We start from the raw sequence: 15,079 nt of genomic DNA on the forward strand, positions 1-15,079 counted from the left end.
ATCTAGTTTACACTCATGACAACTCTGAGGGGGGTGAATGTTTTTCTCACTCTTCTGTTTAAGTGTATTAAAAGCCTAAAATTCTGTATAATTAATGAGCATCAGACCCACGTGACCACAGAGCTAGCTCCGTGGAAAGGCCTCAGTAGAGCCTCGGTCTGGCCTGGAAACTGTTCGGTCATTTTCAGTCTCTCAACTTAGACCATTAGTTGTAGCGTTTATGCGTTCTTTTTGGATATTTTTGTGCAATTGTTGGAAAAAATGACTTGCTGTGGCATTAATTGCACTAATAGAGCGTCCAAGGAGTCTCCACTTCATTTTTTCAGTAAGTAAAATTATATTTATGTATTTTAGGTCACTGCCGAGCTGAGCTTAGATTTTAACATGTACTGTTTAACCATGAAATTTAAATGTAATAGGGTAAAACCCAGTGCATTTAACATAATACTGCACTTTAGAAAATGGGTTGAAATATAACATGTTGGTGGAGCTGGGTTCCCACTATCGGTACGGTCCCCTCCCCTCAGCGGCAGCTCAGCGCATCTCAGATCGCAGCGGCGCTTGTCTGCTGTGCGGCTGCCGGCTTGTGGAGCTCTCGGAGACCTCTGTGTTCCACCCGGTTCTCCCCAGCGGTCAGCCCGGCGTATCTCTGACTCAGAAGCTCCGGTGTTGTGCACAGTTAACTCCAGTTGTAGCTAGGTAGCTACCTCTGTTAGCTTAGCTCCCACCTCTGCGTTAGCTTTGGGTTAGCTTGTAGCTACATCGCTTCAGTTCGACGGGTGTCGTCATTTGATCCCACCCTCAGCTCCACCTCTTTTCCCTTTTTTGGAATTGTCTAGGTTTGACGGAACCTGTGACACGGTCAAAATGGCGGTGGTGGGAACAGGGGCGGATTTAGGACTGAAGAAGATCCGGGGCTTAACACACACCCGCGCGCGCACACACACACACGTGACACGCACTGGTCAACATCATATTTGTCTTGTACCACATAATTTTTAATCTGAAGCTACATATTAAGCATTTTCAGGGCAGAGTATTGTTCCTGTTAGTGTTTAGTGTGAGATGATAGTAAATATTCCCGCTCTTTCTCCAACAACTTTACCTGATAGTAAGCTAACTTTAGGCAAACCAGCAGCACAACAAATATTTTCAAATAAGACTCACAAACCTGAGTCAGCACCAGTCTCATCAATGCTGGGGTTCTGTCGCCGTACTTTTGGTCTAAAAAACGTCCTTATGTCCATCTTCACTCATGCGTTTCAGGCAGAGTGTAGAAGAAGCCGGCTGCTGAAGGGCTTCTTCTTCAGTGGTGGAGGCTCAGGCAGGCTGTATACAAACTACTGCCAGCTGCTCCCTCTCTGTTGGACTTTGGTACTGCATGTTACTTCCAGGTTTGAGATCCGGGGCTTTTCATAAAACATTCGGGGCTTGAGCCCAAGTAGCCGGGCCTAACGCCGCCCCTGGGTGGGAACCTCCCATTTTGGCTTAGAAACTTATAATTGGAGCCTGTGGACACAAATCGTCCAGTATATATGTCGATGGGGCAGGCAGAGAGGCGCATGAGGGGCGGGACTAAGCAGCTCAAAAATAACCAATCAGAAAAAAGATGGAAATGCCGACTGTACCGCGTGACGCTGTAGTTTTTTAGCTGTAGTCAAAAATGGCGTCTGGTGACGGCGCAAACATCTTTTATTTCTTTAGAAGAAAGGCTTTTAGCGCTTCTAAGACATTCAAGTCATGTAGAACAGAGGAAAGAGCCGCAGTGAACTCCACTTCAGTCGCCATGTTTATGACAAACTCGGCGTTGTGGTGTGTGACATACGCAACTCAGCGCTGATTGGCTCAGCTAGAATTCTCAGGGGGCGGGGTTAATTGAATAGGAGAGTTCCCAGACCCGCTCTCTGAGCAGAATTAAAGAGAGGAGGAGTCTAGCAGGCCAGGCTAGTGAAGAACCCTCATGCCGGTTGTGTCCCACCACTTCTAAAGCCAGAACCACATGCATGCCCACTGGGATCGTGCTGCAACTGCACACACGAGCACCGTTTATCATAAAGACCGAAACAGTTCAGTTCTCAGAAAAACTACCGAAAGTCAAAAAGCTGCAGATCAGAATCAGAGGTGGGTCGACAATCATCAACTGATCTGTAACTCAAACCCCATTTGTGTGTTTTGGGACCTTGAACGCATCATCACTAGGGCGAAATAAAAAAAATTGGTTTCAGATCCACGTAGATGGTTTGCTTCCAGAATTCAGAGTTAATCCGAGATTCATCCAAATAAAACCTTTTCTGTTTTCATAATTTAACGTAAATAACGAGCATCGAATTATAAGCAGCAGGTTTATCCGCCACCAAAACTAAAACCACCGCGTCTCAAGTTACGATAAAAATCAGATGAAATATTTAGATTATTCCTACAGAGGAATCATTGGTCTTGAAGGTGTCGTGGAACCGTGGGCAAAATCATTATTGGTGCCTGCTCCCCTGTTGGCAGCAGCAGGATATGATCTCAGTGTGTGTGTGTGAGCAGTAATCTGAGTTCATTCAGTGAGATTAGGTTCTACAGGTCATGCTGAAGTCTAAACGTTCTCAGCAGAACAACGTTTCGTAGAAAAGACGCTTTTCTCTGCAGGATTTCATTTCCTGTAACTGTGACTCTAAGTTTTGATGTTAAAGTTTCTCATTTTGAATCTGCTTAGCCTGAAACAGGACATGGAGCCATAAAGCGCCGAGTCCGACTGGAGTTTTCCTTCAGGCCCTCACTAACTGGTGCTCGTGTCCTCCTGCAGGTCGTCCTGAGCTGGAACGTCACGGCGCTGCAGGAGGGCGTGGAGCAGCTGCAGCAGAAGGAGGCGAATCTCACCGCCGTGCTGGGCCTGCGGGAAGGTAAAAACGCTGTAGGAAAAACTCCGTCACTGCCATGAAAGGAGACTTTTTACACAGCTCTGCCGGACACATTCTTAGCTGGATGTCCCTCCCTCGTAACCACGGCAACCAGTGAGTCAGAGTAAATAAATACCACTGGGCGGTTAAAAATAACATCTTGTGTGTAGCAGAGAATTCTCCTCTTGATTATGTCAACAAAATATAAACATAACTAAGTTGCCAGAAACTGTCAACGTGCAAGTTTTCAGATGTTTGGAGATGAAAGAGTTTGAAAGGATTTAAGAAAACGTGACGAATGAATTTGATCATTCTAGTTTGTTTCCGAGTCAAAGTTTTACACAATTCCTAAAGAGAACTTCCCGATCAGCCTCTGTTCAGAGAAATTGAGTTTGCAACCTTCCAGAGTGATGAGCTAACCAGTGACGTGTGGTCAGAGGAGGCACTTCCTGTTTCAGTGTGTGTGTGTGAGTGTGTGTGTGTGGCGCTGCGCCACGAGAACAGAGGCAGCTCTCATCTCTCACACCAACGCCCGTGTTACACGCCCCACTTTACCGGGCTAGCTCCGCTCTTCTAGATGTTACTAATATCTCAGGGTTTGGCCTGTTATCGATGTAGTGAGCGTGACAACGCCAGCTACCAACAAACACTCTTACTCTGTAGAGAGTTGATTAGCAATCACCACAAACCCAGAGCGTCTGATTCTGACCAAAATTAGTTCAAGCAGACAAAGAGGAAGACTTGTGATTTACTACAACCCCCTCCGTCTCCAGCCCGTTGCATGCCGTCGGTTACACACCATAATAAACGGTTCCCTTTACGCTGAAGGAACAGCTAACTTAACCGTAGCAAAGGATGCTAATTAGCATCTGATCTAATTTCTAACCTGAGGATGGGAAAAGATTAACCAGCACCTCACCTGTTGGGTGAACCGCCAGTCAAGGAGGAGACCCCTAGAGACGAAAAACTCTTTTGCGTTCCTCGCAGTCGAGAAACAAATTTTATTCCAAATACAGGTGAAAAAATGAAGATCCTGTCGCAGCGGAGCACACACGATCAAAAAACTTAACAAGTTTCCAGCCACGCGCCTTTTTAAACTCCTCCCTCTCCCCCCTTCCTCTTCACTCTTCGGGGGATCTATCTCCATGGCAACACCCCCCCCCCTCTTGCGACTCCATGCCTGGTAGATGCTTTTCCCCTTGAGATTACCTCATCCTCGGCAGGCTCTGCTGATTGGTTCCTCTCCGGATCCGCCCCTCATCCTCTTTCTTCTTCGCTGGTGGCCCCCTCTCCTTTCGTTCCATCCTGGCGTCGAGGAGGAATCAATAAATCTACTTCTACTGCTTATCTTGGGGCGACGGTGGCACAGGAGTTAAGTGCTCGCCCCGTAAGCGGAAGGTTGCAGGTTCGAGCCCCGCTCAGTCTGTCGCTGTCGTTGTGTCCTTGGGCAAGACACTTAACCCATGTTGCCTGCTGGTGGTGGTCAGAGAGACCGGTGGCGCCAGTGCCTCTGTCAGTGCGCCCCAGGGCAGCTGTGGCTACATTGTAGCTCATCACCACCAGTGTGTGAATGGGTGAATGACTGATTGTGTTGTAAAGCGCCTTCGGGGGTTCCAGGACTCAAGAAGGCGCTATATCAAATACAGGCCATTTACTTCTACTGCTTATCCTAGCGATCCTAGCGATTTATAAATACATGGTCTGTTTATTAGCTCATTGCACCTGGACTAATAAAACACAATCCTTGCCTCCCTCCCATCTCAAGATGTCAGAAAGGTTACATCAAAAAACCCTGAGACCGTAACGGTTCATAAAATTTACGACTTCAGGGTGAAACAGCCAAAGACACACACACACACACACACACACACACACACACACACACACACACACACACACACACACACTTTTAATCACAGGAAAGTAGCCAGCAACGATTTGGCTTCACAGCACTGATCCAGACCTGTTTTTAGAATTAAGGCCTGAGATTATTTCAAGTTCAACAGCCTGGAACACACCAGACGCGGAAGCGCGACGGAGCGTCGTGGAACGACGAGCGCTTCTAATCGGCGCCCTTGTTAACCTACGCTGTCGGTCGCATCAGCCGCAGAGCGACACGAAGGCTCGCGCCGTGCTGCCATCGCTTCGGCGTGAGCTCTATTTTTTCGTGAGCCGCGTCAATTCTGGCAGGAAGTCAAACCAAAGCTGAAGGGGCAGGCTGGAAAATTTTACAAAATAAAATAAGAATTTTCAAAATCAAACACCACAATTGATAAATGTGATCATTTACTACAGATGAAAATGAACAAACACACACACACACACACACAGAGCAAGGGCACAGGGGTGGGGGTTTGGACAACATTAGGCGTGAGCAGAAGTGCTCGCTTATGTGAACAGAGGAGGAGGGGACAGCGCACAAATTTCGTGAGCGACTTTGCGGTGCTTCGCAGCTGGTGTGCCAACACATTCTCACACCCAAGGCGTCAAAATGTGACGCTTGTGACCAAGCCTCAATATATGACGAATCGAGACGCCCCAGTGCGTCAGGAGACGACGATCAGGGACAAACAGCTGACATAGCGTCTCAGAGCGTCTGTATCCGACACCTGTGGTGGGACGGACATTAGAACGACTTGTGAACTACTTAACCTTCCCCTCACCCCAATCCTAACCTTAAAGGGACATTATGGAAGTGTGACAGCCAAAACATGTATAGAAATAATAAATGTCTTCTTCATACGTTCTCCTGCAATGCCCTGGTCCTGTAGAATGAGCCCTGGCATTTTTACTGTGATTGCCTGTTTTTCTGTAAAATCACAGAAAAAGAGAGATGCTCGGGTCGAGCAGGCTGCTTCATGCGCGTTCACGCTCAGGCATCGCCCGTAGCATTTGCTATCCGTAGCTTTAGCAGCAGAGAGAGAGGCAGTGCCACTTTGTCGCTGTTCCTAACGCCTAGTGACAAAGCTAGCTACATTTCTGAGGACCCTTAGCTACTTTCTGTAGAACTTTCTTCTAGATATTTCCTGCAAATTAGCAACAAAATAGCCATTTTCACTCCGAACCGTTCTTTGGTTTGATGTTGTTTCAGCTGTCATCAAGGATATAAATGTTACAGATACAAAAGATGTCACTGGTGCTTTAGCTCACCTTGTAAGGCGGCGGACTCTCGTGTGGAAGACCCGGATTCAATTCCGGATGTGAACATAGTTTATTTAGAGTTTCTTTTTTACATTAATGGTATATTTTTTTACAGTAAGATGCCCAAAGTTTTATTTGAGACTCGCCGAACGGCATTGAATTCACAGATAAAAAAGATGTGGGTTCAACTTTCATTTTGGAACAAATTTTCAAGCAAGGGAAGGGAATGATCTGAGCATGCAGGAGGACTGACCCATCATAAACCTTTGTCGGCTGTGCTGAAGAGAAAGGTACAGAACCACATTATTTAATTAATTAGCTGCAAGTCTAAAACACTAAAATGTTAAAATAACAGGAAAACTTTATAAATGCAGTCTGCTAACATGTTAAATCTAAATATTCATCATCAAGTCTAGGTTCAATGTCTTTGTTTTGAATACAGAAAGTTGAGTCTAAACCTTTAGGATTAAATCAAATATATTAAATGACATTTAAATATTTAGGATCAAGTCGTAAAGTTATAAAGACATGTTTAAGACGGTAAATCTAAATATTCAGAATAAGCTCTAAATATGTAATATTAAATGTTTGTATTTAAAATCTATTTTAAATACACGTGTGACTAGGAGACACTGCTGGCAGCAGGACGGCTTCGGGGGCCTGATGGGAAGTGAGGAGGGACATTAAGGAAGGTGACTTCCTGTTGCGAACAGTCAGAGGGAAACCATTAACTCCTGTGTGATGCAGATATGAGCGAAGCTTTGTGTTGGCTCGCCAGGCCGAAGTAAAACCGGCACCAGGGTCCGGTGTGGCATGGGAATGAGCCTACGAACCGATAGGAGCTAAAACACTATTTCAAATCCATTTTAATAAGTGAGACTTCATAATTATTAAGTAGTTAGCTAATTACAGGCCAGTTACCATAAAGGGATGTGAAGGTTTGGACAGCTTCAAGTTTATGGGATTTACAGAAAGTTCAATAGTTGTTGGTACAGGGTTTCTGCAGGTGTAAGGGAGCCAAATCTAAGACTTTTAAAGACTTTTTTAAGGCCACTTTGACCAAATTTAAGCTATTTTTAAAGTTAAATTTAAGCTATAATTTCCAGCTACTGCCTGGAACCGGTGCCAACCACGTCGCGAACGTGGGATCAGCCATCCAGTTACCATTAAACTTGCACTTCCCCATGGCGCAAGCTCCCACTAGCTTAACCAGCTAATGTGCTCATCTAAAAATAGCCCCCTTTCACAACCAACTGAATGTGTACGGTTCCGCTTACGACAACATCATACACAAAAAATGCTGAACACCAACTAGAAATTCACAAAAATTTTTAAGTTTATTGGGTCTTTGGTCATTAAAGACCTTTGGAAACTGTATTTAAGAATTATTTGTCATTAAGGATTTTTAGGGCCTTAAATTTGGAAAAGCTAATTTAAGACTTTTTTAGGACCCGCGGACACCCTGTGGTAAGCTCGGTGACCCTTGACCCCCGTACACAGCAGAATAGGGAGCCTAAGTCACGCCCATCTACTTCTGGACCACGAACAAAAAAACTAATGCAAGTCAACGGGGCTAAAAAGGCTCTTTTCTCACTCCGCTTGTTGTGTTCCATGGATTTCACACATGATGTCCGTGAATTTTAAAGATGCATTTTAATACCGAGAACGCGCTTATGTTCGAACGGGGGAAACGCTATTTTACGTTTAGAAAATAGCGCTTATAGTAGGGATGTGAATCGTAGAGCAACTCACGATTTCATTCGATTCCGATTCTCGGGGTGCCGATTCGATTCAGAATCGATTCTCGATTTAAATCAATTCACAATCAGTATTAACAAAGAGTGTCAGCTCCAGGATGAACTACTTTGTTGTACAAGTTAGTTAAAGCTATGGGACATTTTTATTTGACTTTAAACTGGTCATGCTCCAAAAATGCAGATTTACAAGGTAAACTAAAGTGATTCTAAAACTGTAAACAGAAACAATCTTTTGACCAAAAGGCAACATTTATTTTTGCTTACCTTGTAAAATATAACACATCTGTAGTTACCTAACAGTAGCTTTGAAAGTAATACGGTCAAATACTTTTCAAGTATGTGTGGAAACAAGTTACATGAGTAATCCTGAGTACTCATTTATCGACTTAGAAAATAAATATGAGAATATCTCAAATTTCTGAGTATGGAAAAAATGACATTCAAGTGTCCTCTTATCAGCAGATTCAAACATAAATCATCTCAATTTATGGGACCACAAAAGTAATCGGAGTACTGACTCTCCTAACAAAGATAAAAATGTGCATCTCAAACCTGTAACGTGCCAAATATTTGAGTTCTTGGAATCGATTCTGAATCTTTGTGAATCGATTCTGAATCTTAATAAATAAGAATCCCAATTCAGACTTGAATCGATTTTTTTCAGCACCTCTAGTTTTTAGCCCCGTTGACTAGCATTCGTTTTTTTCATTCTTCCGGGGACCGATGAGCCGACCGTAAAGGGAGGAGACTTATGCCCGCTATCCAATCAGGATAGAGTATTTAAGGGGGCCAATTGTAGGTTTCCCTCATCTTTGAATATTCTCTGAAGAGCAGCAACACGGGTCTCAGAACAACTCCCACATGGGCTGAAAGCAAAGATGGTTCACCATCGTGGTTTAGGGGAAGGACACGGAAAGCTGTCTGAGAGATTCCAGATGTTTGTTTCCACCGTTAGGAACAAACTGAGGAAAACGAATTTTCTGCACTTTCACTCCGAATAAAGTTCATCTTCCTTGAATCATAAATGACTTTTTAAAACATGATAATTGCATTTGTGTCATATAATCATCTCGTTAAATCCCAAAGTTTTAAAATAATGACTGCATTAATCAATGTTGTGTTAAAAATAACCTTTTTCCTGCAATGATTCATTTCAGATCCTAAACTGCACCAGACCAGTAGTTGATTTACCAGTTCATCATCAGTATACTCACACATTATAATAAGATTATTTTTAAGTAGGGCTGGGGGTAAACGATTATTTTTAAAACGATTATTCTGACGATTATTTTATCGAAAAGTCGATTAATCTAATGATTATTTTTCTATTGCACAATTAATAAAAACCAGAAAATCTCAAATAAATTCCTCAAAAAAATTGATTAACTGGTACTGTAAGAGAATAAACACTACAGGCCTTCCATTATGTATAACACTGCTTTTATTGTGTTGCGGTTGGCAGAAGGACACAGTCAGCACTTGGCAAGGACAGCCAGTTAGCTGTCAAATGAAATAGCCAATCGTGGTAGAGCCTTTCTAGCCAATCAGAGACCAGAAAGGCGGGATCTTCCTTGACCATCCTAGAATTTCAAATAACGTGTAGCGGACGGACATTATTCCCGGTCTCTGGTGTTTGGCGGAGATGTTAGTGAGGGCGGAGAGGAGGAAAAACCGGCAGATTCCTCCTCCATTTACAAACTCCTGGGGATGCAACAAGTGGGCGTGGTGCGTCGACTACCGGATCTGACGTTGACAAATGTTTACAATCGAGCCGTCGACTCTTCGCTGCAGATCTATTTTTAAGTTTTAACGTTTTTGCTTCACATAGCTGTTTTTAACATTTGCAGCTCAGACAGAGCAAAGTAGTCCAACCTCAGCGACTCAGGATCCACTAAATATTAAGTTCATTTCTTTTGTGGTGCCCAGATTTATGCATCAATTGTTGCACGTTTTCTGTAAATCCTGTAAACGTTGTCTCACTTCTCATACATCACTGTGTGGGTCTCCTATATGATGCATTTACCTGAAATGTTTTATGGTAAAAAGCAACGATTTGTACATCGTGAAGATCAACGAGGCTGCCCAAACGTTTTCACCCCTCCGTAGCAGAAACCAGATCGAGCGGTCAGAGCCAGAAACACTCGTGACCTCACAGGTTTGACTCTGATCCAGAATCAGCTGACCAAACAGCAGCACGTCACCGTTGGCAACCGCCCGCTGTGATAACACGGGATGTCTCCTTATAAGTAAAGCAGCAGCAGACCTGACCCAAGCCCTGGAGCTGAACCGAGCAGACCCGGATCCGTTAGTTACCGTTGCTGTGTTGGGCGAGTCCCAGTAAACAATCGGACTGGGCTGCAAACCAGATTTATTTACTGACTGAAGCGCTCTCAAGCCGAGGCTCCGGGAGAGCTTCTGAGAAACAGACTAGTTTTTAAACATCTGGTGCAGAAACCAGTCTCCACTAGAAGAACCAGTCCCACAGAACCAGGTGGATGTTTTACACCTTAACCCTTTAGGCGCCGCAGCTTTTTCAGTAAAATATGATTTTTTATATCACTATTTAAAGAGCTTGAAGCTTAAATCTGGTTAGAGATAGAGGAATATTGTAAGTTGGAAAAATCTTCAGTATGAGCCAAACTTTGTGATAGGAACAAACTCACTCACATAATTTGCATATTGTGACATCATCATGTGGCAGCCATATTGGATTGCATCACATTTGCAGAATTTAAAAAAAAATGTTGTCTTATTTTCTTTGTGTTGTTATTGTTTATGATACATATATACATATTCCTATGTAGACATATATAACTATGTATGTATATATATAATATTTATTACTTTATTGATATTTTGTTATGTTTACTGCGTATCAATCAAGAACACTGTTTTTGGTGCTTCAGTGTCACGAACACATTTCACTCATCCCTTCTTTGGTTTATTTTGTTTATAATATATACATATATATATATATATATATATACACACACATATATATATATATATATATATATATATATATATATATATACACACACATATATATATATATATACACACACACACACACACACACACACACACACATATATATATATATATATATATATATATATATATATATATATATATATATATATATATATATATATATATATATATATATATATATATATAATCCTCAAGCCCCGTGCAGAACTGAATGAACGCTTTCGTTTCTGGGACAGTTACATCGTACCAGTCATATCTGGAGCTAGATTTCAGTTCCTCCCTCTCTAACTCTCTAAATACCGGTGAGCATATCAGTTAGTTTCAGTTGTGTTGAGGGTCCAGAATTCCTCATCCAAAAAAATTGACAGAAAATCAATGTGCTCTGAATCTGACAGATCCCTGTCTCCACAGTATCCAACTGGCTCATCAAAATGCTGATCCACTAGGAATTCTGTTCCTCTTCTCCCAGACTAACCCACCCATCATCATTATTATTGTCACTGAGGCTGTGTTGGGCCTAGGGTTGTCACGGTATGAAAATGTAACCTCACGGTTATTGTGACCAAAATTATCACGGTTTTCGGTATTATCGCGGTATTTTTTTAAACGGCGTTGCATATGTTCAGAAAGCATTGATAGTCCTGTTCTACACAAACTGAAATAGTTCTGAAAAGGTTTAACAGTGTTTATTAAACCTAAAATAACACAAAGCCTTAGCAAAAGTGCAACTTTTCACAAGTAAAGGAACAAATAGCTTATTTTTCTGGAACTTGTTACAGTAGTCAGTGCAGGTTTAAATGATACAAATCCAAACATTCAAAACATAAACAATATGTAAACAAATCAAAGAAACACCACTTGTTTTCTCATATACTTGTTTTCTTCATTATCAAAATGAAAATCTAAAACTCCAGTCCACACTTGACTTGAGCACTGTACAAGTCAACCTTAAAAAATATGTATTTAAAATAAATAGCCACTTTAAACAAATTACTAAAATAACTACTACACTATGTAATCAAATCCAAATGTTCAAGTATAAATGGCATTGAATAAGTAAACAAATCCATGACAAGGAACTAATTGTATATTTCTCTTCATCATCAACAAATAAGATGCTTCATCCAGCAACAGGGTGTCCGTGACACGGTTTAAATGCTGGCAGAGGACGCTGCGGCTGCAGTATATAGTGACTCGTTGCATTCTCCCTCAGCCAAAAGTCCTCGCGTTATGCATTTAAGCTAAAATGCTAATGTTATCTTACCTTGCACTGGCTGTAGAGACGTGGGTGATCGTCACACAGATGTGCCATTAGATTCGAAGTGTTACCTTTTGCAGACACTTGTTTCCTGCACGTTCTGCAAACGGGATAGCCGTCTTCTATTAACTGTCCCTCAGCATTTTTCAGAAATCCCAAATATGCCCATACTTCCGATTTAGTCTTCTTTGAGGGCTGATGGATGTCCTGGGCGCTGCCGTCGCCTCCTTCGGCCATTATTTCAGCTTCAAAGTTTTGGTGCCGTTGCAAATTAAAAAGTGCGTGTGCGCGCAGCGGGAACTTCAGCTGAAGCGACGGTGGCTGGTAAGGGTCATCGCGCCGAAACCGCGGCCACGGTAAACCCACCGAGATAATATAGTTTTTTAAAAACTGGACGGTTATTTTTATTGTCAACTTTTTTACCGGGGTTTACCGCTATACCGGTTACCGTGACAACCCTAGTTGGGCCACCCCCCTGCTAGCAGTGATCCCCCCCGCGGTTCTGCTGCATTTCCCGCGGTTTACTCCCCCGGGGCTGAATCGAAAAGTTTTGAAACGATGCAACATAAAACTAAAAAAAAACGCTCTGAATCATCTCCGATCTTCTGTCACTGCTGTTCATGTTTGTAAAACGATACTCCATCAGCCTCACATTAAATGTTTGTATCCAACTGAAATCTGAGCAAACAAACATGAAAACCATCAACAGCTAATTGTAGAAAGTTTCAGGGCATAAATCATCATACCTACAACAACCTCCACCTTCTTTCACAGAAGAAACGACGTAAATGCTTATAACGTCACACTGTCAAATGTAGACCAAATGCTATTTCTCTGAACGGAGGCTGTTCAGGTTGCTACCTACATCATAGTGAATGTTTTCTATATTCACCTGGATGACTGGAACAGGAAGTAGCGGTCAGACCGGCAGCTGAAGCAGAAACTAAACAGATCTAAATGACACAACAGTCATGAGGTGGGACGCCATGACATCACCTGGTTCTTTCTGCATCCTCAGATGAAATCGAGGTCCAGCAGCACAACCTGACCCAGGCTGCCCATCACACCGAGTCCTGTTTCAGCCTGAAGGCAGCAGCGGAGAGCCAGATGTTGGCAGCTCAGAGTCAGATGAAAGCCTGCGAGTCCAGAGAGCAGTACCTGCAGAAACAGCTGTGAGTCGGCCTCGAGCTCCATCAGCGTCCTGGCTGGTCCGGGCTGGGTTCTGATGGTGTTTCTGTTTGTGTAACAGTCAGAAGGGTAAAGCTGCCGGATCGGAAGCTCCTCAGCAGAAGCAGCAGGTGGACGCCACTCCTCCCAACGCTGCCACCCCCCTCACCGGTGTTCCTGCGCTGACGCTACTCGTCTGGGCGGTGCTGCATCTGATTACCTGTGAGTTCCTCCGATCATCACTCACACATGATGCTGCTCAAACGACCCACTGCACCTGAACGCACCACACAACAAACATGAGTTTAAAATCACAGGTGGAGGGATTAGAGCGCCACCTGCTGGCTGAATTGTGTCACTGCAATAACTGGAGCTGAAATGAAGAGTTTGGGCTTGTTTATTCATCACAAACGTACGAAAACAGAAATATATTCATTCAAACCTTGTTTTAAAGAGGTTTTTATCGACGGTTCTTCTGCTTTGGTTCAGCTGGATGCTTTCTAAGCTGCTCCACTTCTCTGATATAACGTTTAGTTTCCAGCAGCTTCTCGTAAATATGCGATGACTGGATCCATTGGATCAGCAGAACTCTGGAGCTCCTCACAGGTCTTCTCAGGCCCACTTCTGGTTCTGAGGATTATTTAGGGAAAACTTGAGTTTTAGTCTTTTATGACGGATTTAATTTGATTACATCTGAACTGACCCGATGCAACTCATCAGTGATAGAAATAAGCCAAACTAAGATTTTTGCTCCAACAGAAAAACAGAGCTGCACGTCTGGTTTCAGGTCTCAGGATTAGGGTTAGGTAAGCCAGACTAAATAAATAAATATATTATTCTAACGTTAGTTCACTAGGCTATGTAAACCTTTAATAAGTTGGATTTTGTTTTTCAGCCTCGCTTGTTGGAGTCTGTTTAACAGTGAAATTAAAAATGAGCTAAAGCCCAAAGAACAAGCTCCACTGACCAGAACCACCTTAAAGGTCAACGTTACTGAAAACCATGTTTTAATGATTATTTCTGATTCTAACGGGTCACTTCGAGTGTTTCATGCAGGACAAACATGAAAATAGTCTCCTACACCTATCTCCTGCATTAGCTTCTGATAGAAAACAGACGATGAAACTCTAGGATTAGAAAATCCTGACAGATCTACATCACACCGTCACTAACATTCATGGACTCACCCATCTGGACTCACGACGGGGAAGGCTGTTGTTGGTTTAGCATCCAGGAAACAGCAGAGAACGTCTCAGCTAGGAGAAGCTAACCGTTAGCATTAGCAACTCCACCACACGGCAGAACTCCTCCAGGTTTGTGTTATTTGTGGAAACATCAGCGTTGCAGAGCAGAGGTAGTGTTGTGTTGCTGTTAGCCAATCAGAGGAGAGATGACCAGGCATCAACTCCTACAAGAGCCCACAGCGAATGTATCAGTAATCTGAGTAAAGTTGGCCTTTACCGGAGCTTCTGACAGCTGGGACGTCACCTGCTGCAGCCTCAGCCTGTTGAATGAATGAGTGAATGTTCATTTAACCTGATGACGTGCCTGTTGCGTTCAGGAGCTCCACGTGGCTGTTGGTCAACCTGGTGCGCTGAGGTCCAAAAAGGGGGCGGGGCCTGGACCAACACATGACTGCTGTACAAACTTCCTGTCTGCATGACGAACAGCTCACCATGGCAACGCAGTCAGATACAGACTTTAACAGCTGAGACGTTTGATGACCGCTGGACTTTTGAGCTTCGCTGCGGTTTCTCATCAGGAGTCCTCGGTCTTCAGATCTGAACTCACAGCTGATCCGTGTTTTTAGCTTTGCTCCGGCCGTGTGTGGATGGATTTGTTCTGCTGCTGTTTAACACAACAATCACTGCTAGGAG

The 15,079-nt window shown here is 43.2% G+C and overlaps 2 protein-coding genes and 1 long non-coding RNA gene across 3 annotated transcripts in view; 1 reads left to right on the forward strand and 2 right to left on the reverse strand.

The window, feature by feature from the left end:
- Window positions 1-13,139, reverse strand: part of LOC139071594 (serine/arginine-rich splicing factor 11-like) — a 14,839-nt gene extending 1,700 nt beyond the window's left edge. Inside the window, exon 1 of the mRNA XM_070554357.1 lies at window positions 13,032-13,139. The gene's annotated coding sequence lies outside the window, so the exon portion shown is untranslated. The remainder of the gene's footprint in view (window positions 1-13,031) is intronic.
- si:ch211-1a19.3 (uncharacterized) overlaps window positions 1-14,989 on the forward strand; it is a 24,753-nt gene extending 9,764 nt beyond the window's left edge. The window contains exons 2-5 of the mRNA XM_070554354.1: window positions 2,792-2,888; window positions 13,054-13,207; window positions 13,285-13,424; window positions 14,764-14,989. Coding sequence (XP_070410455.1) covers window positions 2,792-2,888; window positions 13,054-13,207; window positions 13,285-13,424; window positions 14,764-14,765 — 393 coding nt within the window. The 3' untranslated portion in view covers window positions 14,766-14,989. The remainder of the gene's footprint in view (window positions 1-2,791; window positions 2,889-13,053; window positions 13,208-13,284; window positions 13,425-14,763) is intronic.
- Window positions 13,344-14,514, reverse strand: LOC139071595 (uncharacterized). The gene is made up of 3 exons (XR_011521439.1): window positions 14,390-14,514; window positions 13,645-13,832; window positions 13,344-13,479 (listed from the first exon to the last, which is right to left on the reverse strand). It is a non-coding gene; the product is annotated as an uncharacterized lncRNA (long non-coding RNA).
- Window positions 14,990-15,079: the final 90 nt, after the last annotated feature.

Source organism: Nothobranchius furzeri, chromosome 8 (assembly GCF_043380555.1).
Source record: "Nothobranchius furzeri strain GRZ-AD chromosome 8, NfurGRZ-RIMD1, whole genome shotgun sequence".
NCBI lineage: Eukaryota > Metazoa > Chordata > Actinopteri > Cyprinodontiformes > Nothobranchiidae > Nothobranchius > Nothobranchius furzeri.